At 39.5% G+C, this 24704-nt stretch overlaps 1 protein-coding gene across 1 annotated transcript in view; it reads right to left on the reverse strand.

The window, feature by feature from the left end:
- LOC136857558 (U3 small nucleolar RNA-associated protein 14 homolog A) overlaps positions 1 to 24704 on the reverse strand; it is a 175802-nt gene that overhangs the window by 81290 nt on the left and 69808 nt on the right. The window contains exon 6 of the mRNA XM_067136318.2: positions 22779 to 22909. Within this exon, the coding sequence (XP_066992419.2) occupies positions 22779 to 22909 (131 nt within the window). The remainder of the gene's footprint in view (positions 1 to 22778; positions 22910 to 24704) is intronic.

The raw sequence follows: 24704 nt of genomic DNA on the forward strand, positions 1-24704 counted from the left end.
TAATTTTCTGAACGGCAGTATGGCACACACAGTGTTAGGCAAAGTCTTATAATGTTTATTAAAAGCGGAGAACAGTTAAATGAGCTAGCTTGTATACACTGTCAGGCACAAAGTCATAACACAATCAAACACATATGAAGATCCATAATCATGCTGAAGCTGAAGATGAGTAGATCAATTGAAGTAACTTGCCAGCTCCCAGTGATCAGCGTGATATATTCAACATCAGGCACTGTGGTTTCAAACGCCAACGTAAAATGAAGAACAGCTTAATGATCCAGTATTTGCTTCGGTTGCGGGAATGTAAGTATATATAGATACATACAATATAATTCAATATAATTGAATAAGTAATTGTGATCCTGTAGAATTTTTGGAACAGTTGACGTGAATAAAACAATTGTGAAGAGAAAAAAATATAGTAAAAAGCGCAATACCGGAAACAAATGAAAACATATATGCACAGTGTGCTATTTTTTAAAATGTAAAAAATTCAGGTCGTGATTGAAGTAGTCGAAGTCGGCGCAAGGCAAGAGTTAAATTTGAATGAGAAGAACCGAAATGAAGGTGGCATTTTTTTTAATTTTTTTTTTTTTTTTTAGGTGAAGAGAAAAGATAGGAGAAATTAATATAGAGGAAGTAGGCGCAAGTAGGCTAAGTTAAGATTTGTAACTTCCTCTTACATAGTAGCCTTTCCATTTTACAACCAATATTCACGAAGAAATATACAATGTGATCACTTTAAAAAAGGAACGAAACAAAAAACTACCACCCGACATTATAACAGATTACTGTACTGTAAAATGAATTTAAAAGATATATTTAAATAACTATCAAGAGAAAAGCTGAGATAAGTGCTGAATGGGAACTTTATGTTTTAACCATAATTTTAAAATACAACCAAATTTTAATCAAATAATATGAGTAGATACCCTACTGTAATTGAATGCTTAATAAGTGTATGTCCGACCCTAGTCTCGTTTGTCTACGGGGTCAGGTTTGAAGTGAGATGAAGCTTTGTATTGAACCTTACTACAACTTATCTCTATGAAACTTCGTAGCCAGTTTTATGACTGGCTGCCCTTCCTGACGTCAAACTCTTTCAGAGAAGTTAATGAGACGACATTAATTAAGGCCACAGTCGCCTCCTTCGCACTCCTATCCCTGTCCTATTCCACTGTCGCAATAAGACCTCTGTGTTGTTGCTTACCTGTGCCAGGCTCCTCACTTTCATCTATACTATCCGACCTCCTTTGGTCAACTCTTATTCTTTTCTGAACCCAACGATATTAGAGCATTCAAGACCTAGGGGATTTTTAATTTTAACACCCTTCATGGCCCTTGTCTTTTTTGGCCGATACCTTCATTTTTCGAAGTGTTAGATCCCTTCCTACTTTTCTCTCTGATCAGTGTTATATAGAGGGATGGTTGCCTAGATGTACTTCTTCTTAAAACAATAATCACCACCATCTGTCACTGCGACGTAAAACAAGTGCAATAATAATAATAATAATAATAATAATAATAATAATAATAATAATAATAATAATAATAATAATAATAATAATAATGATAATATAGGACAGGGATAGGAGTGTAAAGGAAGTGACTGTGGCCTTAATTAATTAATAATATATCATTATTATTATTATTATTATTACTGAGCCATGAATTTGATTTCCCCTCTCAATTTATTCTATTTATTATGTCTATTTTAATGTTTACTGATTATTTTATGCATAACTATGGTATTATGTCCCCTTGTGTAATGCCCTCGGGCAAAATTAAATTATGTTCTTAAAATATGGCCCTAGGGTAAAGGAGCTTTCCGCCCTAGGAGCGATCTGCCCTATGCTTTCTCCCCTTGCTTCCCTCCCTTACCCCTGCGGATGCGCCGTGCTCTCTTACGCCGCCTGCGCGAGTCGCCTTGCGCGATTGCCTCGCTTGCCGAGGTCGGGCGGACTCGCTGTGAGCAGCTGTTCACTTCGTGCCTGGCACTCTTTCTATCTCGAGCACCGCACGGCTCCGTCGAACCCAGGACCGCTTGGGGTATGGGAGGTAAGCGTTTGACTCTTCATTGAATTGTGGACGATGGGAGGACATTTCTTTTCTTCTAAGCCCCTTGATGGGCGCTAAAGATTGGTTTAACGCCTTTTAAAGGCCAAGTTGTTTAAAACCTAGCATGTGTATATTAGCAAGTTCTCGGTCAACCATGCGTTCTGATTCCTGCAGCTTACAGCGTGCTTTCGAAAGTTTGTACCTCCTTAGTTGGTGTAAGAAATGATGGGGGGCAGAGTAATTGCTCTTTTAAGAAACATTTGAAACCATTGAATGGTCGCTAGGGGTACCTTGCGCTCCCCCTTCTTTGGTCACTTGAAGTGGCGTATTATTGATGATATATGTAAACAGAGTTATTTATTGTTTTCGAGTCCACTGTATGTTAAATGGTGAACGGGGCTGGTCCCCTGTGAATTGTTCGAGACACGTGTCAATGTAAACCTCAGGGATGTCAGCTTTTGAAACATTTAACATTTTTCCTATTCTCTTCAATGTTTGTTTTCCTTGCTTAATAAACTTTGTTATACTATTTTCCTGCCTGTTTCACTGTTTTGCCCTCTGGGTAGGTTCCATCCTTACATAGTCCAGATCCTATGAGGGCCGCACCTTCTTATGGTTAACCAGAGATAATTTACGGAACAATTATTATTATTATTATTATTATTATCCAACTAGGAAACAACACCGAAAGAAAAGTTCCAGCAGTAAAGTACTCGGAAACAAGCGAGAGCGAAACTTGGGCCATAGACACCAGGTGCACCAAGTTAGAGAGAGCCTATCATTCCTGTACAAGTATCTAAACCTCCAAGTACCTCTCCAAGAACCTAAAGCTGAAGCACTACAACTCTGTAGTAAGACCCTCTGTACTCTATGCCTGTGAGTGCCTGTTGATGAATCAAAAGGTCCCACTCAGGAAACTAGAACTTAAAGAGAGGAAGATCTTGAGGACGATACTAGGACCCATAAAAGAGGAGGACGGCACCTACAGGATCAGGCACAACAAAGAGCTCTACGAACATCAGGAAGACACAGTCACATGTATGAGGAAAAGGCGACTGACTTTCTACAGGCACATGAGCCACCTGAACCCTGCAGGCTCACCAACAGAATCCTCACAGTGACAAGTAGGAGAAAGGCTTCCAAGACCAAGTGGATCACCTCAGTAAAATCAGATCTAGAGGAACTATAGATCCCATTCGAGACCATGGAGAACCAATCTCAGTACCGACAGGCCATCCTACAGGGAGTCTTCCTACTGCCCCTCACAAGCAAGGTCCCTAGTATGCCAAAAAAAAAATTAAATTATTATTATTCAACTATTATAGGTCACTGATAGATGCCGGAATGGCAGTATTTCGTCCTGAAAATAGGTTCTTTAATTTATTGACATGAGTCTCTTAAATGCCAAATAACTGCGTCTGGATTGGATCTCACAACAATCATCAAAGAGAGCAAAAGAGAGACAAAACTCATAGAACATTAATGCAATTGCTCCCCTTTACCTTGCTTGCTTACATTAAGGAGTATGAACACAAAATATTACACAAAATTATTTATTTACATGAAATTGCTTTACTCAACTTATCTTCGCTGTAGATAACAGAACAGACAAAAATGCCAATGCTACCAGAAGCCAAGTTAGCATAATGTTGTTCTGCTGAGTATAGTAGAAAATTTCTTAAGACTGTATGATGACCTGATCCGAGATTAGTTTCCTCAATGCAGACTATACTCGCCGAAAACTCACTAATTAGCTGGCGCAACTCAGCAAGATGCCTATCATAAATGTTACAATTCCACTGTAACAGTGCCATAGTGTGGACTAAAAGGGAAAAGTGTTAGGTTATAATTAAAATCTAAGCACCAACATCAACGTCTACATACGCAGATGTGGTCCCCCCCCTTCGAGCTTTCACTCCTTCACTCTTTGCTCACAGGAGCAACAGCCGCCTTGGGCACAGTGATTGTAACAGGAGCTGATGTAGTAAATGATGAACCTGGAAGACTCTGTGCTATCTTCATGTAGTCTAGCATCTTGGAGGGAGCATTCATAGAATTGAACTTACTGCGCGCTTCCTGGTAGGAAAGACAATCCAGGGTCTTGAACTCCTGGAACTTCTTCTCACCAAGATATACCGGACAGTTCCGATCTCGGGGTGAATGAAGACCAGGGCAGTTAGTGCATCTGTAAGGAGTTGTGCACTGTTTCGCACCGCAAGCTCCTCTGCCACATGTACAACACACAGACAGTTTCGAGCTGCGAGATACCATGTGCCTCAACCTCTGGTATTGATAGCAGCGCATGGGAGGTGGGATGTACGGCCTCACATCGCAGTGATAGGTTGTTACCTTCACTTCTTCTGGTAACACTGACAATCTGAAGGAGACAATGAACACACCCGTGGCAAAGTCATCGCCGCTGACTTTGCGCGTAATGCGCCGGACATGTGTCACACCATGGTGCTTCATGTCTTCCATCAACTCATTGTCAGTGTTCAAGATGAGATTGCAGTGGAAGATAACTCCATGCAACAGATTCAAGGTCTTGTGCTGCTCCACTTTGATGGGAATATAGCCAAAGTGGTCACACTTAAGCAACTGATCAGCTTGCATGACAGTGTGCGTCATTAGCAACAAACTGCCATTGCACAGTTTTTCCAGGTCTTCCAGTTCACCGTAGACACCTTTTATGTGCCTACTAAACAAAATAGATGTTACCAGTTTGAAGTTACTCCCATCAGTTCTGGTAGCAAACAGAAACCTAGGGAAGCTGAATCTCATTCCTTCACGCTGCGCATGTTTCCAGGCGGTGAACCCCGTGAGGAATCAAAAGTTAAATACTTCGGTGGGGGGACCACCTTGGGCAGTTCGAAGACGTTTCAAAGCCATGCCCGAAATCATCCTCCCAACAGCCGAGGCAATACCCACATGGTCGTAGCAGGTATTGTCCAGGATCTGACGTTGGACGATGCCTAATACGGAATGACTGAGGCAATGAGCACTAGGACTCCCTTCCTCCAATCACCCGCAATAGCATGTACCCCACAGTGTGTACAGGGTAATAAGAATAGATTTTTTTTTTTTAATAAACAATTAATAAAAATATGTCCTTCTGGCATTCAGCTGTGGTCAGGTGGATACTACTGCATGGGTACATGGCGCTCCCACCTAAATGGTTTCTTGGGGGTCACCATAGGACTTTCGAGCGTAGTCGTACACATAAAAGGCCCATCTCCGAGCAACACGCACATCAAGAATTTTGAATCGGTTTACAACTAACCCACAAAAAAAAAAAAAAAAAACAATAAAGAGGGGACTGATGGCCACATGACCCTTTTAGTTGCCTCCTACAACAGGCAGGTATCACCTGTGAATGTATTCAGCACCATCCACAGGGGGTCCAACACATGATACCAAACCACAACCAATGTCCGTGCCTAGGTTGCTCCTTTTAGTCACCTCTTGCGACAGGCAGGGGATACCGGGGGTGTGTTCTACATCTGCGTTCCCCACTCGCTGGGTGTGAGAGCACAAGTTTTCAGTCAATTAGTCCATAGCGAAATGTCCAATGCAAAAATGTTCACAAACGCTCCTGACAGTATAAGAAATAGTCATTAAATGTAATTATCAGAAAAGTCCAGTATCATTAATGAGCCATTATAAGAAATGTCCACAGTCAGTAAATGACCATTACGAAAAATGCCCTCGGATTTTAAATATACATTAATATAAAATCTCCAGATAAGTTTCTTAAATGTAAATTAATAATAATTTAACCACAAAATGTAAGGTAAATTTGCAACAATTGCAGAAACAGCTAAATGGCCAGCACATTATAGTCATGGGAGATTTAAATGCCCATGTAGGTATGGACAGGAGGGTCTACTATAAGAATGTGCGGGACCAGAAGGTTGGGTAAAGAAGAATGACGAAGAAAATAAATTGCAGGAGTTTTGCAAGAGGAATGGGTCAATGGTAGGAAACTCATGGTATAACCTTTAGCAGTCGTGTGACTTATGTCAAGGTGATTCCAAGTGTAAACCTCAAAAGCGACCACCGGTTATTATGTAATATAGATGTTGGTTCCCATAGGGAATTAGTTGCAAGTCTGAAAGACATTAATGTACCAAAGATAAAAACCAGGAAATTGCCTAATATTAAGGTGTGGGAACTACAACAGATTGGAAAACGTACTGAATATCAGGACTATATAAGAGAACAACTGCCTACAGAAGAAGTGGAAAGTGGTGAGGTGGAGTGGACAAGATTTAAAAACACCTTGATAAAAGAAACAATAGAGGTTTGCAGGAAGACAAGTGAAAGAGTAAGGGAAAAAGAGACACCCTGGTGGAATGTAAGATCCTCAATAAAGGAAAGGAATATAGCCCGAAAAGAACAAGCTAGAGAGAAATCCAAGCCAGAACTGGTAAGGGACGAGGGAAAGATCACAGACCTCGAACAAGTTTACCAGGACAAGAAACTGAGGGTTAAAAGAGTAGTAGAAGAGGAGAAGATAAATTGCTAGGAGAATATTACTCAAAAACCAAAGACAGCAGAGGAAATATGAAACTATTGTTCAGAGTGATCCAAAAAATAAAGGAATTCAGTTGAAACCATCAAAGCAATTGAGGATCCTATGGAAACCTGGCCAGGAAAGAAGAGGACATCAGAGAGGTCCCGCGTAATTGTTTTGATCACCTATTGAACAGGACAGGAGCAGATCAGAGAACAAAAGAACCAGCTGTTGAAACCTGCACAGAGGAACCTCCCATTACATGGGCAGAAACCAAAGCAGCCCTTAAGAAGATGCTGCAAGGGAAGGGAAATCTCCAGGAATCAATGAAGTCAGCGTGGGCATGATTAAAGCAGCAGGAGTCCAGGGCTTACAGTGGCTACACAGGGTGCTCAATACAATTTGGAAGGATGACAAAATACCTACTGATTGGAGCAAGGATGTCAATATCCCCCTGTTTAAGAAAAGAAAAGAAATCACAGAAAATGCTCCAACTACTGGGGAATAACACTCCTTTCTCATGGGCTTAAGATTCTTGAGAAAATCTTACAGAGCAGATTGCGAGTCATCTTAGAGTAACAGCTTGAAGAGGAACAGTATGGCTCAGGCCTAACAGGTCCACAACAGACCTAATCTTCAGTGTCTGTATGTTAATGGAAAAATATTGGGAAAAAGGCAAAGATCTGTTTATGGTTTTCCTTGACATTGAGAAGACATATGACAGCATTGCAAAAGAGAAGATATGGTAATGCCTGAGAAAAATACCAGTAATGTGCCAGAGGGACTAGTGAGGAAAGTTCAGATGCTGTATGAGAACTGTACCAGCTGTCTGCGATTGGGTAATCGACATTCATCCTGGTTCAAGATCGAAAGTGGAGTCCAGCAAGGCAGTGCACTATTGCCATTACTGTTCATCACCACCATGAATGACATAATGAAGAACATCAAGAAAACCTCTGGTGAACTAAATGCAATGGCCTTCACTGATGATGTCATGATATGGGGAGTCATGGATGAAATTTGTAAGAACATTAAACAGAGATTGAGAAAACAGGCAATAAAAGCCATGTTGTTTTCAGATGATATAGTGATATGGGGGGAGGATGAAACGGAAGTACAAAAACAAGTAGATGTATAGAATCAAGAGATAGAAAAATTTGGGATGAAAGTAAGCACAGAGAAAAGCAAAACAATAATGATGACAAGAGGAAGGAAGGAAGGAAGGAAGGAAGGAAGGAAGGAAGGAAGGAAGAGGAAAGATAAAACTGAATGGTAAAATTCTGGAAGTGGTTAAAAGTTTCAAGTACTTAGGAAGTGTGATCACAGAAGATGGAAAGATTGCCGAGGAAATTGGAAAAAGAATACAACAAGCAAACAGCTTCTACCAGAGTGTAAGGGGTATTTTGTGAAACCAAGATGTCCTGAAGAAATGTAAGAAAGTATTATATTCAACCTATTATGAACCCATACTAACCTATGCAGGTGGATCGTGGACTACAACAAAACGAGAGGAAAGTAGAATATAGGCAGCGGAGATTAAATTCCTAAGAGGTATTGAGGGCAAGACCAGAAAGGATAGAAATGAAAAGATAATGAAAAGGACAGGAATCTTGAATCTTCAAGACAGGATAGAAACAACAAAGCTAAAGTGGTATGGGCATATGATAAGAATGGGAGAAGAGAGAGTGCCAAAAAAGCTTTTTCAGAGAAGTTAACAGGAAAGAGACCACGAGGAAGACCCCGAAAGAGGTGGACAGATTCAATGTGGGAGTGCATAGAGAAGAGAGGATGAAAACCAGATGTACTTAAAAAAGGAAAAGAGTGGTGGAGAGACAGGCAGTGATGGAGATCCTTGATTCAAAATTCGACCTGAGAAGCTGGAAGCTGGAAATGGGAAATGAAGATGATGATGATTTAAATAATGTTTGCTCAGCAGGTCATATTTAAAAGGGGCAGTTTAACAGGTTTGACACAAATGCTTTAATTTAAGTCAATTTTAAATACAGGCATGTATCTTTATTTACAGGGCTGATATTGCTAGTGATTCTGCTTCTCTAATTTGTTTCACACCTACACCTTTACTCCTTAGTCCAGTAATCAACTTCCGTGTGGTACAGTATGAAACAAATGCTTGATACAAACCAGGTTTGTTTCCACAAGTTGCACAAAAGTACACCATCGACCACCCTTTATTTTCCTATTTGAACACACTGTGCAGTCCTTTGTGTTGCTTATCTCATAGGAATAAATAAAATGTGGTTTCCCATTCAGCCTTTGAAACGTGTTGATTGACGAACGCAGACTTCTCTCGGCCAATAGTTTTTCCAACAATTTTCTCTTAATTTCTTTCACTATCAGAATTCTCAAATGCATCAATAATGTCTGAATTGCTCAAAAAGATACATTTACATTTGTTATCTACATTACCGGTAAACGCCATGATGCTCAATGAGTACGCAGAACATAAACAGAAACACTTGGTAGTTTCTTGCTAGAATTCGATAGTAGTGTTTTTTTTTTTTTTTTTTTTTTTTTTGCTAGTTGCTTTACGTCGCACCGACACAGATAGGTCTTATGGCGGACAGGAAAGACCTAGGATTGGAAGGAAGCGGCCGTGGCCTTAATTAAGGTACAACCCCAGCATTTGCCTGGTGTGAAAATGGGAAACCACGGAAAACCATCTTCAGGGCTGCCGAGATATTTTATTAACTCCTCCAAGGAGATAACACCACCATTGATATTACACAAAGAAACTTATAATTGCCATAAGATGATCGTAAATCACATGTCAGGTTCCACCCGACATTCAACCTCTGTGAGAAAAACAGAATGTTGGGGCCAGTCGACCAGTAAAGGTCCAGGAGAGCGACAAGCTATAGCAGGGACTGGACACTGAAATCAGTTGTGGACTATATGCTCTTCGACTGTGAGATGAAGAGGAGCATCATAGATGTGAAAGTAATACAATCAGTGGCCTTAGAAAGCGACCACTGAATACTGAAAGAAAGACAAAGGACAGAAGACCAGAAAAGGAAAATAAAAGTATGGAAACTGAAAGAGAAGGAAACCAAGGAGGAGTATCAAGAACAAAAAAGAAGAAATTACCAACAGACGAATCAAGGACAGGACAGGAGAGGAAGAAAGGGAAAGATTCAAAAGTACTTTGGTAAAAGCAGCAAAAACAACATGTGAAAGGACCTGCGGAAGGAAGAAATGGAAGGAGATACCATGGTAGAATGACAGAGTGAAAGAAGCAGTAGGGAAGAAAAACAAGGCCTTTCGGTCTTGGTTCCAACAAAGAACACCCAGAGGAGGTTAAAAAGGGGTTATAGGGGAGAGGAGGAAGTGGATGGGAAAGTGGACACAGATGTTGGAGGAAGATAGCAGAAGTAATCAAAAAAGTATTGTATGGAAGAAAGGGTAGGCAGAGTGAAATGGAGAGAACAGAGGATAAAAATGGTAACCAAGTGGAGAAAATGGGGGGAATTAAACTAATCAGGAAGGAATACTTTGAGGACCTCCTGAATGTGGTTGGATTAAGTGAAGAAGAAGCAGAAGAAGATCATATTAAAGAAACTGTTGACAGGTGTGAGGAGAAAATGGAGGAGTTAATGGGCAGAAGTGGAGGAAGCTGTGAGGAGCTGAATGGGAAGCAGGTACACAGTGGCTATACACGATGATGCGTGTAGAGTGGAATGAGAAAGAAGTACCAGAAGATTGGAAGAAGGGTGTAATAGTACCCATCTTTAAGAGAGGAGACAGAAGAAAATGTCAGAATTACCGTGGTACAACCCTGATGTATTACTGTGCCAAGATCTAAGAAAAAGTACTGGAAAAACGAATAAGAAAGTCAGTGAAAAAAGAATTCAGAGCAAAACAGTACGGCTTTAGACAATGATGGTCAACTATTGACCTCCTATTCACAGTGAGGTAGCTACAACAGCAGCACTACGAGTATGGGGAAGATTTGGTGATGGCCTTCGTGGACATAGAGAAGGTACATGACAGTGTTCATACAAACAAGATCGGGGAAGCTATGAGAGCAAAAGTAATAAATGAGCAGATAGTGACAAGGGTGAAAAATATGTGTGATGGAAGTGAAAGCTGTGTTAAAGTCAGGACCGAAAGAGCTGGATGGTTTAATTTAATGGTATAAAGCAGGAAAGTACCCTCTCACCTCTACTAGTTATAGTGGTGATGGATGATACAGAAGGGGAGAGAAGAATGAAAGCAGAATTGTGTGCATATGATCTACTGATATGGGGAAACCGTGAGAGTGAAGTGCAGGAACAGCTAAATGTATGGGAGGAAGTTGTGTCATCTTATGGAATGAAGTATTATTTATTTATCGTATGATAAAAGGAGGAATATCAACTACTTACAAAATATGTACAAAAATACACACATATACACACACTCCCACGTTCATAAAAATATTCACAAAACTATTTGTAGATGGTTAATCCACTCAACGGCTTCTTGTGCTAGGTTGTGAAGATCTTTCAATGAGCCTCTAAACTGTCTGAAAGGACATTCGAGCACTATATGATCCATAGTTTGTTGCTATTCACCGCAGTCGCAATGAGCAGAGGACTTCCATCTCCACTTGTTCAGTATTGCTCCACATCTTCCGTGGCCAACCCTTATCCTATTCAGCACACACCACTGTCGTTGAGATGAATGAAAGCCTGCAGGCTGCTCCCAAGAAGTTTTAATTAAGTAATGATGTGTCAGGGAGTTTTGGCTCTGCCACTGACTGTTCCATGCATCTAGTATTTTGAAGTGATTGTCATGCAGATTGATTGCTGTTCGCCACGATGGTTGTCTGGACTTTAATCGCTGCGGTAATAATACTGGACAATCTCAATGTACTGGCAACAGTGGTTGTTTTCTATTTTCTTCCAAGTGTTCAGCAATGACTGAGATCTTCTTAGGGGTGGGGGTGGAATGTTACTTAGAACCGATAGCCAGTGCGTGTTAGTAGATCGAATACATCCTGTGATGAGGCGCATTGCTTGATTGAGCTGCGTGTCAATTATTTTAGTGTGAGCCCTGTCTAACCATGTAGAACAGCAGTATTCTGCAACTGAGTATGTAAGAGCCAGAGCTGTGTATCTGATGCATTGGCACCCCAGGTGATCCCTGTTAACTTCAGTAATATGTTGTTCCAGGTTTTAATTTTAGCTGCTACATTCTTGAGAAGAATTTTGTATGTCAGTGATCTGTACAGGGTCACACCTAGGTATTTAGGGTTACTGGAGTATTCGAGAATCTCATCTCTGAAACTGCTTGTAGGATTGTAATTTGCATGTTTGTTCTGCAGATGGAAAGTTGATACAACAGTCTTTTGAGGATCCGGTCGAAGTATTCATCCAATATCTTCAGATCTGATGTTAATGTTGCTTCAGCTTTGGGGAGGCTTTGATCCTAGACTATCAAGGGCAATACCATCAGCATAAATAAATTGTTTGGACTTGGTATTTGGAAGATCATATGTGTACAAATTAAAAAGGAGTGAAGCCAGCACATATCCCTGTGGGAGCCCATCATTTGTTTTATGCACCCCACTTGTAGAGTTTTCTGAAAACACTTGAAAATACCTATTGCTCAGCATATTGCCTATTAGAGTGGTTAGTTTCCGACAAGGAAGTTTTCAGCACAAAAGAGTGAAGTCCTGGTAACTACACGAAACCAGAACCAAACGTACAATGGCATGACATTCGGAGGGAAGCAGTTGAAAAGTTCTGAAAGCTTTAAATACTGGGAAGTGTAATTGAAGAAAATGGAGGAAAGAGGATGGACGTGTGTAAGTTCCAGTATGACTTACTACCTGGACAGCATACTGTGGGAGTAAGACGCCCCTAGAACCACTAGGGAAGCGGGTGAAATATAATCCATATTAATAAATTGTAGTCAGTTTGGCGTAATCTATATATACTGTACTATACATATATATATATACATATACACAGCAGAGTCTCGTTAATCCGAACTAATTGGGACCGGAGTCTGTTCAGATTACGAAATTTTCGGATTAACCGGAAAATATTTTCTAATAATAATGTTATTGATTTTACATCCCGCTAACTACTTTCACGGTTTCCAGAGGCGCCGAGGTGCCGGGATCTTCTCCCGCAGGAGTTCTTTTACGTGCCATTAAATCTACTTACACGAGGCTGATGTATTTGAGCACCTTCAAATACCACCGGACTGAGCCAGGATCGAACCTGCCAAGTTGGGGTCAGAAGGCCAGTGCCTCAACCATGTGAGGAAAATAGTTTCTACAATACAGTACAGTACATACTGTAATTTGAAATGTCCAAAGAACTTGCCGTATGCTACGTCGAGCAACACTCCGCTGCTACGCCCACTGATGTGATGTTTATGAGACGCTGGTTTAACACTGCATCTTCGAGCAGGTTCCAATCACAACGGCAAAAGAAACTAACAGAATTTGTATAAAGACAAACGACCAGTGATGATGGCTTATGATGTGTAATTGTTTACATTATGTTACTCTAGCAAAATATGACTAATAAAATGCAAGTAAACCTTAATTCTATAATATGTTCTTTCATTTCAATAAGGAGATATTTTTTTAAAAATTGAATATTTCAGTTCGGATTGACCGGACTTTCGGATTAACGGGACTAGTGTATATATATATAAATTAAGGCATACAAATGAAAACAGACGTGAGTTAATGAGACCATTTCAGGCATCTTAGAATCTTAAAACTTGGTACCAGACAAGCTGATGACTTCAGGATCCCCAGAAAAACCTAAAATTCTCAAAATTCACTGAGGGGAGCACGCTGGGAGTTTCAAATCTGCATAAGAACACAGTCTGTGATATTTATCCAAAACAATAACCTATAGGTTTCATAGGCTTAAAAGTTTCCTGAAAGTCCTAATTTTTTTATCACCTCCCCCATATCAAGATGGCAGCAATGAAGCATCATACGCTAAATAAATAATAGCACAATCTCCCATACGAGTTAGAAAATAGAAATTTAGCAAAATTATAGCTTGCCTGTAACTGATAAAAAAAATTTATGAGATGTTTAAAAATTTTATTTTTTACCCCCGAAAAATATTGAAATATGGAGGCAATGATGGTGCAGACCTTCCTTTCAAGGTATTTGGTGGCTAAACGGTAAGTCGTATCACAAAACGGATGGCACAATCTCAGTTGAATTTGGAGTGATCTACAACTTTGGCCCTATGACTTTTTGTGGTATCTCTATCCCTTATACGTTAAATTTGGCTCTATTTCTGGATTTACGTAAATTTTGCACTTTGTACATGTATAATTGATGGTTTGATTCACTTATAGGAAAGATGGGATCATCAAAGTACACGAATATTGGCCCATCCAGTAGCCATATGTGAGCCAAATTCTATGTTTGAAGCTGTCGCATAAGTATCTAAAAAGTAATTCACTGTGTGAAAACCTTAGACAAATTTCACCCTATTCAACATTTCTAAAACAATTTTACCTTTAAGTAGATGAGATAAGAGGAATTATCATAATTTAGATGGCTAAATGAGGCCAGAGGCGTCTTTTCCTACAATCCGTTTCTCGATATGATGCACCGTTTAGCAGCAGTTATTCTGTAAATGAAGGTGAACATGCATATACTTCCGTATGTCGATCTACAATTATTCATTTCGATCTAGAAGGGGTGTGTCTGACATTGTAATTAATACTTTACAAATCAATAGTGACTGTCAGCAGCAGGGCGTCTGCTGTTGTAATCAGTACTCCCCACACCGACTTTAACGGACAGTAGGAATGGGGTCCTCCTCCAACGCCTGTGTACCATTGTAATGAATAATTTCCTTCTCGATTTGACTAGCAGAAGGCAAGGGAGCGTGCATTTTTTCAAAACTCTTTTACCCGATTCGCTTTATCATTAGGTATAGGTGCCCCTGATTATAAACAAATTTACCCATCAAAATGTGACTGACGTTACGCATAGTGAATTGCGGTAGGCAAGTGGACCTGTCATTATCATCACAACGCCGCAACTCGCACTTTACATTGGAAACAACGTCTGCGGACCTCCCTATGTTTTTTCTCGGATTAATGCCAAGAGAAATGCAATTTAAAAATTCTTATTCTCTTCATGTACAGTAATTTACTTCGATATCTGTATACAATGTAGAATACCGTAGCGAAGCACGGGTACATTTGCTAGTTAAATATAAAAACTGATGATCTGACATGAGTAATCACAACTTCTTTCAGCTCTCCTAAGTTTTTGACAATTTGCACATTCGTTAGTTTGCCAGATGGGGGATAATATAGCTTCACAATATCGTCGTCCTTTTATTCATTGTATTGGCATACAATTAACCTTCGATCTGTAACATACTTGATAAGTTTGTGGCCATTTTGAATTTGGATTTCTTTTTTTTTTTTTCAAGGTCCCCTTGGTCGTGAAATTAAAACTGTGGCCTTTGTTGAACAGCAATGAACAGAAAACAGTAAAGCAACAGAAGTCCTTGTGATATAAATTTTGTCTTGTTATCATTTAATTTTGTCTCATGTTGGGTAAACAAAAACATTTAAGAACTGAAGTGTTTATGCAATGTAAATTATTGTATGAAGCTTTCTTATTTAAAAGAATTATTATTCCATATTTAGGCCTATGAAGAAATGGATTTATGGTATTTACACTTCCTGATTTAAATTGTATTTTTCTGTAAATTATAGAAAGGGATTTGGAATTTTTATTCATGACTGGTGAGGCAGGGTGTGCCACGTGTAAGTGGCCCTTTCCTGTCATTTTGTAATATCCGCTAATATGCAATATGCGATTCCAGAAGATAATTATCATTGGCCAAACGTACAAGTGTTTTTATTGGCCGGTATATTAGAATATTTAATTGGTGAATGTGGCAAACTGGAGTGTTGCTATTGGTCATTTGTAATCACTCTATTTCCTGTTTGTGGCTCCTCGCGTGTGCGAGTCACTTTGTCCGCGTCTTTTGATTTGGAGCACTGGAGCGGACGGACGCATTGCGTCTGTCCCTCCTACGATGGGTCTTTGGCCGCCAAAGGTAGGCGCTTTGTTTTTGCCTTATGTTATTTAAAAGCATTCTCACGTTTCAGACTATTCCCACTCAATGTAAGTTCAGTAATTATGTAGAATTTCATCCTGTGTGCTGGAGTTTCCTCTAGTTTTCCACATTTTTCAAAATAGAGCATTTATACGACTTAGCGATTGTGCTAGTCCGCAACGTGTTGTTTTCGGAGGCAGACCTTCTTTTCTAAATCTAGTTGTAATTGTAAGTAACTGTAACGCTTTCTTGAATTGTGTAATTAATTTTGTTTCGTTCGAGGATGCCTCCTTTTATTCTGTAAATTCTGAACCTCTACGTCAAAGTTTGTTCGTGATCGAAGACCTTAATTGTTTCCCTTACACATCTTTCGTTTTGTATCTCAAGTATCAGTTAATCCGCAGTTCTTTTATTTGTTCATTTATAGTTGTATGTTCATTTTCTCAATAATTATTTGTCTGTTGGGTGTATTATTGTAAGTCTTTTCTTCCCCATAACGTCATACGTTCCCATGGACCTCATAAGGGCTTTCCGCACGTTCCGCTATCCTTTCTTAGTTGCCATTTTTAGACCTGTAAGTGTTCCTTTATATATGATTCAAATTTTGCATATCAGAAGATACTCGTCACGTTTCCTGGTTTTGATATGAATACACCGCCACTGCGTCATTTACCATTTCCTTTAGTCATATTATTAAGTATTATATTATGTACTATTGGTATTACTTTATTATTATTATTACTATTCTTATATTATTATTTTGCATTATTATTATTATTATTATTATTATTATTATTATTATTATTATGTGTAAGCGTAAATGTTCCCGATAACGGTTACAAAAACCACAATGAGAATTCGATAAAGTGTTGTGCAGATGTATTACACAGTGTCTCTAGTATGCTCGTCCACCGCATCATGTTGCACTTGACAGTTCTGAGTGTACAATGAGCATGTAAACACGCCTAGAACAACAGAGTCTCTCGCCAAACGTGAAGTGCGCCCTGTCATTCGATTTCTTCATGCTGAGGGGTGCAATGCCGCCGAAATCCACCGAAGAATGAGTAATGTGTACGTGAAACTTTCATAAGTGACAGCAAAATGCGGCAATGGTGCAGGAACTTTGAAGCAGGATGTACAGATGTTCATGATGCAGATGGAGAGGGAAGGAAGCGAATGTCAGCCATTGATCTTGTTCAGTGAGTGAATCAGGTCCTCGTAAGGTCAGCGGCAGCAAGCACAGGAGCAAGGACATGTTTCCTTGGTTCAGACAAGTGTAATTTTGTTTTAATTTTGACAAATTTGGTACCAGATGAAACTGAAGAACTTGATGGTTATTATTATTATTATTATTATTATTATTATTATTATTATTATTATTATTATTATTATTATTATTATTATTATTATTATTATTATTATTATTATTATCGTATGGCATTTACAAGCATAATCTGTAAAAATATACAATTAACATACACATTAAAATATAGAGGTAATTAAACTAGAATGTCCAGCTTCGACAACCAGTCCACTGCACTTGGTGTCAATTCATGCAGAGTCCGTAAACCGTCCTTAAATGCTGACAGTGGACAGCTCTCAACAACATGAAGCAATGTCTGCTTCTCAGTACCACACTCACACGCAGCACTTTCACAATATCCCCACTTTTTCATCATATATCGGCACCTGCCGTGGCCTGTTCTGAAACGGTTGAGTTTTGACCACTCATGTCGAGGAAGATCGAAACCTGGCACTTTCTTCGTTGGGTCTTTAATCAGAAAGGCGTTAGTGGGTGGACATTGTTCCCATCGCTGTCTCCATTCTGCTGTTACACTGAATTTTTCATAGGAGTGTAGATCAGTCCAGAGTGGATTCCTGGATTTTAACCTCATCACAGGTGGATCTCGTACGGCATTGAACAAAAGTGAGTTTCTGTGTGCAAAGGTCTTCTTGAGCAACTGTACTTTTGCTGCTTTTCTCCTCAGATCTGGAGGAGCAATGTTTGCTAAAACAGGCAGCCACTGAGTAGGAGTCGACCTCACTGTACCAGTAACAACTCTCATGGTTTCATTAAGCTAATGGTTAAAAATGGCTCACATGGTCGGACGAGATTAAGAAAAGAAATTCCTATTTATATGAAAGGTCTTAGAACTTTAACAGTGTAAATAAGGATTCAAGGAAAGGAGTTTTCAAGAACAGAGCAAACAGCATTTCAAATTTTAGTATATAGTGACTAAATTTTATGATTTTAATTTTTTCAAGTTTTACTAAATGAAATAGTAAGCATAAGTGGACATATCAGGCACAAAAGGGATATTTTAACGATTTCAAGATTTATGTATAATTTGTTTTATTGATGACTGTATTATACAAATGTGTCAAGTCAAAGGATTTTTGTTTGATGTTTTGCACTGCTAAGGAAGAGAGCAGCTGAACTCTTGAAACATGTACAGGAAGTAATATAATAAAATGTGAAGTATTGATAAAGCAGAAATGTGTTTCATAGATTGAATGTAAGTCAATACGGACAAGATTGAACCATCACAGTTAAAATAATCAATTCTGGATCAGATGATTTGAGAAAATCATTGGTTCACAATTTCTGTGTTGAGTGAAATGTTACCCAAAATTTCAAGGTCAGCTCTCAATACCACTGTGAGTGGGTGACTTCAGTAAAGCAAACTCTGTGCGAGATGGCTCCATAAGCTGCTGTCAGACACAAAACACAATGAGTGGGCGCCACCTTAACGTTTCCCCAGCACTACCATGCTGAAGGAGAAAATTTTTTGAACAAAACTGTCACAGGGGATGAGACATGGGTTCATTTCGAAAAGAAAGAAACAAAATAGCAATCCAAACAATGGATGTATTCTCATTCCCCGAGTAAACCAAAGAAGTGTAGTGAACATTCTCCATCTGAAAATGTATGCCTACTGTGTTCTGGGACCAAAAAGGAGTTTTGTTGGTGGAATTCGTGGAACGTGGCACGACCATCACTGAAGCCTCATACAGTGCGACTCTTCAACGTCTACGAAGGGCAATTCAGAACAAGCGCAGAGGAATATTGTCATCAGGCATTGTTAATCTTCACAATAATGCTCGGCCGCACACTTCACCTGCAACAAAGACACTCCCGCAGCAAATTCGATGGGCAGTGTTTGATCACCCACCATACAGCCCCAGATTTACCTCCCTCTGATTTTCATCTCCTTGCTCACATGAAACAGTGGCTAGGAGGACAGCATTTTGGCGCAGACAACGAGCTACAGACCTACGTATTGAAGTGGCTTGAAAGCACAGGCGGCTGCTTTCTATGACGAGGATATTGGGAAGTTGGTACCACGCTACAACAAATGTCTACGATGTCTATATCAGAGCAGCAACTATGTAGAGAAGTAGCTGGAAGGTATAGCTAAATGTTGCACATAAAAACATTTTTGATTTTCAGTGTGGTTTTTATTTCATGACCGACTGGACCTTCACAAAATTAAAACCCTCATATTAAGTTTTCTATAAAGCTCCAACTACTTGCATGATGTCTAGAAACCATTCTTTAAAATTTAGAGTGAGAAACCTTCAACTACATTATTGGTTTTGGGACCACCTTGCAACATTATTTCATATGAATTCCACAAAGGAGGTCGAAACTGTACCGGTGTACTTCTCCGATGCCCTTGTTCTTGACAGCTGGTCACATATGTATGTAACAAATATGAAACATAGACCAAAAATACAAAAGTGAAATTATTTATTTAATATTCTGACTTACGGCATTTCTGTATCATCATCATTGAATGTTCAGTCCACAGATTGATCTGCTGTCACAAAACGATGCCAAGCTGTACGGTTGTTTGCAGCCCTTTTCACTGCTATATAGTTTCCCTATTTCGGTATCTTACTGGACTTGCTTGACATATGTATATCTTGGCCTTACTCGAGGTCGCTTTCCATTAATGAACTCTTCCACAATAATTGTCATCACCTGAAAATGGCATGACGTATGGCCCCACCAAGAAAGACGTCTTTTGCTAATTAGTTCTATCCGAGATCTCTTCTGATTTACTGTGTGCAGTGCCTCAGTATTTGTCACCTTTTTTATCCATGAAACTTTAATGATCCTATGAAAACATCACAGTCCAAGGCCAGAAGATACTTTTCTTTACTGTCCATGTTTGTGAGGCATACAATAGAACAATCCAAACAAATGCATGCAGGATCCTTAGATGGAGAAGTAGACAGTTTATTGCTAGACAGAAAATTCTTCTTATGCATAAAAGCAATCTTAGCTTGAGCAATATGGCTCTACCTCTGTCCATCTTCAGTTATTTTCTGACTGAGATAGGTAAACAGGTAAATTATAATTACAGTAAAACCTCATTAATTCGAAGTCAATGGGACTAAAAAAATCAGACTTCGAATTACGTGATTTCGAATTAACCTCCAATTCGTAATTCAGAAGTGCCAACCCTTACAAAATATTCTAAGGCCCGTTAATGCATGCAGTTAACCTTGATTCACAGTTTAAACCTTTCAAATGCCATGGGAAAAAAACTAGTTCCAAAAATGTATGTGCATTTACAGTATTCAAACAATGCACTTGGATAACTCACTGACAAACATTACCTCACACAAAGAAAGAAAAAAAAGCACGATTCAAAGGCGAGGAGAAATCTATGCTGGCTCCCATGTGCAAGTGCTTTATTTACTGGATTAACTGTACTGTATGCATCTTGGATGCCTTGTACTTACAAAGAAAGTACCCGATGCCCTTAAAAGATCATGGCTAATCAAACTTTTCTATGACTCTATCCTTATACGATTTCCCGCCATGGCACTTCTCTCGTACTTAAGAAATGTAAACACTTGCCGCGTCACAAAGCATTCTAAGACCCATTAATTCATGCAATCACATTGATTCACAGTTTAAACCTTTCAAATGTCATGGAAAAAAACTATTTCTGAAATGTATCCAACAAGGTGCATTTACAATGTTCAAATAATGCATTTGGATAAATCACTGACAAACATAACCTCACACAACGAAAGAAAAAAAAATCACACAATTCAAAGACGAGGATAAATTATACTGGTTCCCCTGCGCATAAGTATTATCTTTTGGATTACTGTACTGTTTGCATTTTCAGATGCCTCATACTTGTATGGAAAGTACCCGACATCCTTAAAACACTGTGGCTTATCAAACTTTCCTATGGCGAGGAGATAAAGTTCTCGCTTCCGTGTGAATTGCAACACAGTACAATGAGCCCCACCCTTACACGATTCCTCAGCTGGCACTTTCTCCTTTAAAACCATAATACCATTTGGGCTTGGCATTAAAAGAAAGCAATGCAGTTTTATCAGCAATGACAATATTGTTCAGTGCCTACGAATAGATTATATGAGCCACGCTTTCTCGGCATAGCCAGTGTTTGTGGATTCTGTTTTTCCGCATAATGCCTGCTGCGTGATATTACGGCGTTCCTTAAAAGGCTGAATACAAAAGAATTTCGATTTCATTCAACATGGCAATTATGAAGCACACTGTAGACACACCGAAGTGAGTGTAAGTGCGGAAAGCTACCCTTCCACGCTGCGGATAAATTTTGAATTTAAATTACTCTGTAACATACTATTGTTTCAAAATGTAAAGGCAGTTTTGAATTAAACCACTGTACTTCGAATTACAAATTAAACAATTTAAATAACATGCAAAACCGTATTTCATGTTTCCGGGAAAGAGAGCTTCTTCGAATTAGGTGGGATTTTGAATTAACCGATTTTGAATTATCGAGGTTCTACTGTACTTCCTTGTCTTCAATGTATTTCTTCACTTCTTCGAGGAATTATTCTGTATCCTTTTTTTTCTTTTCTTTCCAGTTTGTGAACAGAACTGTGAACTGGAACAGATTTTGTGTTCCTGTCTCAACCTGTATCCTGGCTATGATCCTTCTGTCAATGATCTTCTTCACCTCCTCCAAATATTCCATATCATCCTTTCTAATGATCATTTACTGCATCGTGTCCTCCACTATAAAACAGCCTGTACCCTTCCTTCAGTTTTCTTCTCCCCTCTTCCTCTCCATTTAGTTTCACTAAGACCAAGGATGGCTATGTCCTTCTCTTTCATGAACTCTACCGGCTCTCTGGTCTTGTTTGTAATGGTTAGGATGTTGATCGTCCCAATTCAGATATACTGTGATACAGGTTGCCTACTTCTCACAGCTCCTGAGGAACTGCATGTCACCTCCAGGGGACGCCCTCGCATTTTCCAAGGCCACATCATATTTGCACCAATTTTTAGGTTATTATTATGATGGGTTTGCCACTCCCTGCTGCCAGCAGGTGATGAGGATGGAATGAAAGTGTGGAAAAGAGTAATACAGTGATGTTGATTAGAGGAGAATGGGATGAGAATTATAAAAAAATAAAGAGACAAAACCTTGAAATTGTGGAGCGCTTCAAGTACTTGGGAACTGAACTGATGCAGGATGCAGGGCTGGACATGGAGACCAGTGAAAAGATTAAGATTCAATAGGGAAATACATTCTAACAGAGCGTGAGAAACCTGTTGTGGAAGGAGGAAGTACCAATGAAGTGTAAAGAGGTGATGTATAAAATGTACTACTGCCCAATACTGACATATGTAGTGGAAATCTGGACAATGACAGAACAGACTGCAGAATAAAAGACAGGCAGTGAAATTAAATTTTCACAGAGTATGATAGGAAAGACAAGAAAGGACAGAGTAAGAAATGAGGATGTCTGGCTGGAAATCAGAGTGGAAAAGCTTGAAGACAGAACGGGGATAAATTTAGATGGTTTGGACATGTTAAGAGAATAGAAGAGGGAAGGATGCCAAAACAGATGAGGGAGACCCAGACAGAAGAAGGAAGGGCAAGCGGGTGACCCCGACTAAGGTGGTTGAAAACTATCAAGAATAGCATAATAATATGAAACCTGGACTGGAACACAGTTATGGAGGAACAACAGCGGTTGGATATAGGAAGATGTGCCATAAACATCCCAACTCAGCGCAAGCTGAACGAGAGATGATGACGATGATGAATGAAGTCCAAAATATCATAACGTATTTTATAGAAACAATAATTGCACTGCAAATTCATACATGTTCTACTTACTTCTTGCTTTTTATTTTCCCCTGACGTCGAGCCTTAGCTGCTTCATACGACTGCTGCAAGCGCAGTCTCGCCATCTCCTTGCGTCGTTCTGCCAGCTCCTCTAGACTTAGTGAAAACTCCTTTTCTGCTTTCTGTAATGTAAAATAAGGTGATGACTACTTCTAAGGTACACATAAGAAATATGCATATACAATGAGATAGTAGAACAATGAGTGAAATAGGAAACAGTCACTTTCTGGAATATTTTGCCAATCACCCCTCTCCCCTCCCTTCAGACTACTATTCATCTCCATCAACACCACGGCACGGCATACAAATACTGTATCCCACACTCGAGTCCTACCTCAACACAACCAACACTCTGCTTCATACTTCTTTCCTTACGTGCATCATATAATTCAGTCTCATCCAGAACTTTATCAGCTTTATGAAGACAAGTATTGTGTCACATCCAAGGCACTATGGGTAGCATTACCTTCTCCTTCCAAGCCAATCTTATCATGAGAAAAACTCAGATTTTCTCTATGCTGATCTTCTCCAACCACTTATCCAATGTAGGTTTTTGAAGAATTTTTCTCCTACAGCAGTATAACCTCCCTGATTCCTGTCCTGGCCACCTCATTCCAATTACAGTGCTAATATCATCTGAAACCTCCTTTCCTCATTTCTCTCAATGTTGACCTCCAACTTCATGATGGCAGAATTGATACATCTATGTACATCAATCCCATCAACTGCCAATTATATGTTTATCATGATAGTTACTTCCCACATCCTATTGAAAGATAAATACCATAAACCATTGTATTAAATGAATTTGCTCAATCTCTATAACTAAAGTCTACTACAACTACTAGGTGCATCAAATATAAAAAGGAATTTAAAATTAGTGGCTCTGGTAGCGAATGGAAATGGGTGGGGCTTTGAGAAGATGTTGGTGGGGACATCCGGAGTAGGGGTCTTGATGCGTCACACACCACAGAGCGACCGCTCACTTTACTACGCCATGAGCGAGCAAGAGGTACACACATCTGTTGAGCAGCGCATCATCAAAACGTTTCTGGTGAAAGAAGGCACCAAAGGTTAGGTAATCTTGAGAAGGTTCCGTGCACAGTTTGGGGACACAACTCTTTCAAAGACCCAGGTGTATGAATGACACAAACAATTTTTGACAGGAAGGGAAGAAGTAGAAAATGAGCCCCACCAAAGCCAACCACGGACAAGCATCACAGCAGACAATATTCGTGCTGTATGTGATCATATTGAAGATCGCCGCATAAATATTTCTGAAATTGCTACACTCGTAATCTTTGGAAGTGTACAAAACTGAAATGGTGTATGGATTTTAGTGCCAGGAGTGTCCAAGGACAAGTTCAGATCGCCAAATGTAGGTCTTTTGATCTGACTCCCGTAGGCGACCTGCGTGTCATGATGAGGATGAAATGATGATGAAGACGACATATACACCCAGCCCCCGTGCCACTTAAATTAACCAATTAAGGTTAAAATTCCCGACCCTGCCGGGAATCGGACCCGGGACCCCGGTGACCAAAGGCCAGCACGCTAACCATTTAGCCATGGAGCCGGACTGGAAGTGTACAAGCCATCATCAATGATGAACTCAAACTACGGAAATTGTTTGCCTTGTTGGTTCCTCGTCTCCTCCTTCAAGGTTATAAACTTCATTATTGGTTCCGTATTGAATTAAGATTACATATAAAATACAAAGGTTGTTCCACCTACTCAATATTATACAGTAATTGCAATGTATATAAACACATTACAATATGTTAACAAGGTACTAGTTTCGACCCTATATGGGTCATCATCAGCCTTACTAAGATACTTATGGATATGCCGAAGTCCTAAGACAGAATTACATTGTGGAAATGAGATTTAAAAGAATGACCCGTGTATGTGATGCGA

The sequence above is a fragment of the Anabrus simplex genome, chromosome 1, assembly GCF_040414725.1.
Source record: "Anabrus simplex isolate iqAnaSimp1 chromosome 1, ASM4041472v1, whole genome shotgun sequence".
NCBI classification, from domain to species: domain Eukaryota; kingdom Metazoa; phylum Arthropoda; class Insecta; order Orthoptera; family Tettigoniidae; genus Anabrus; species Anabrus simplex.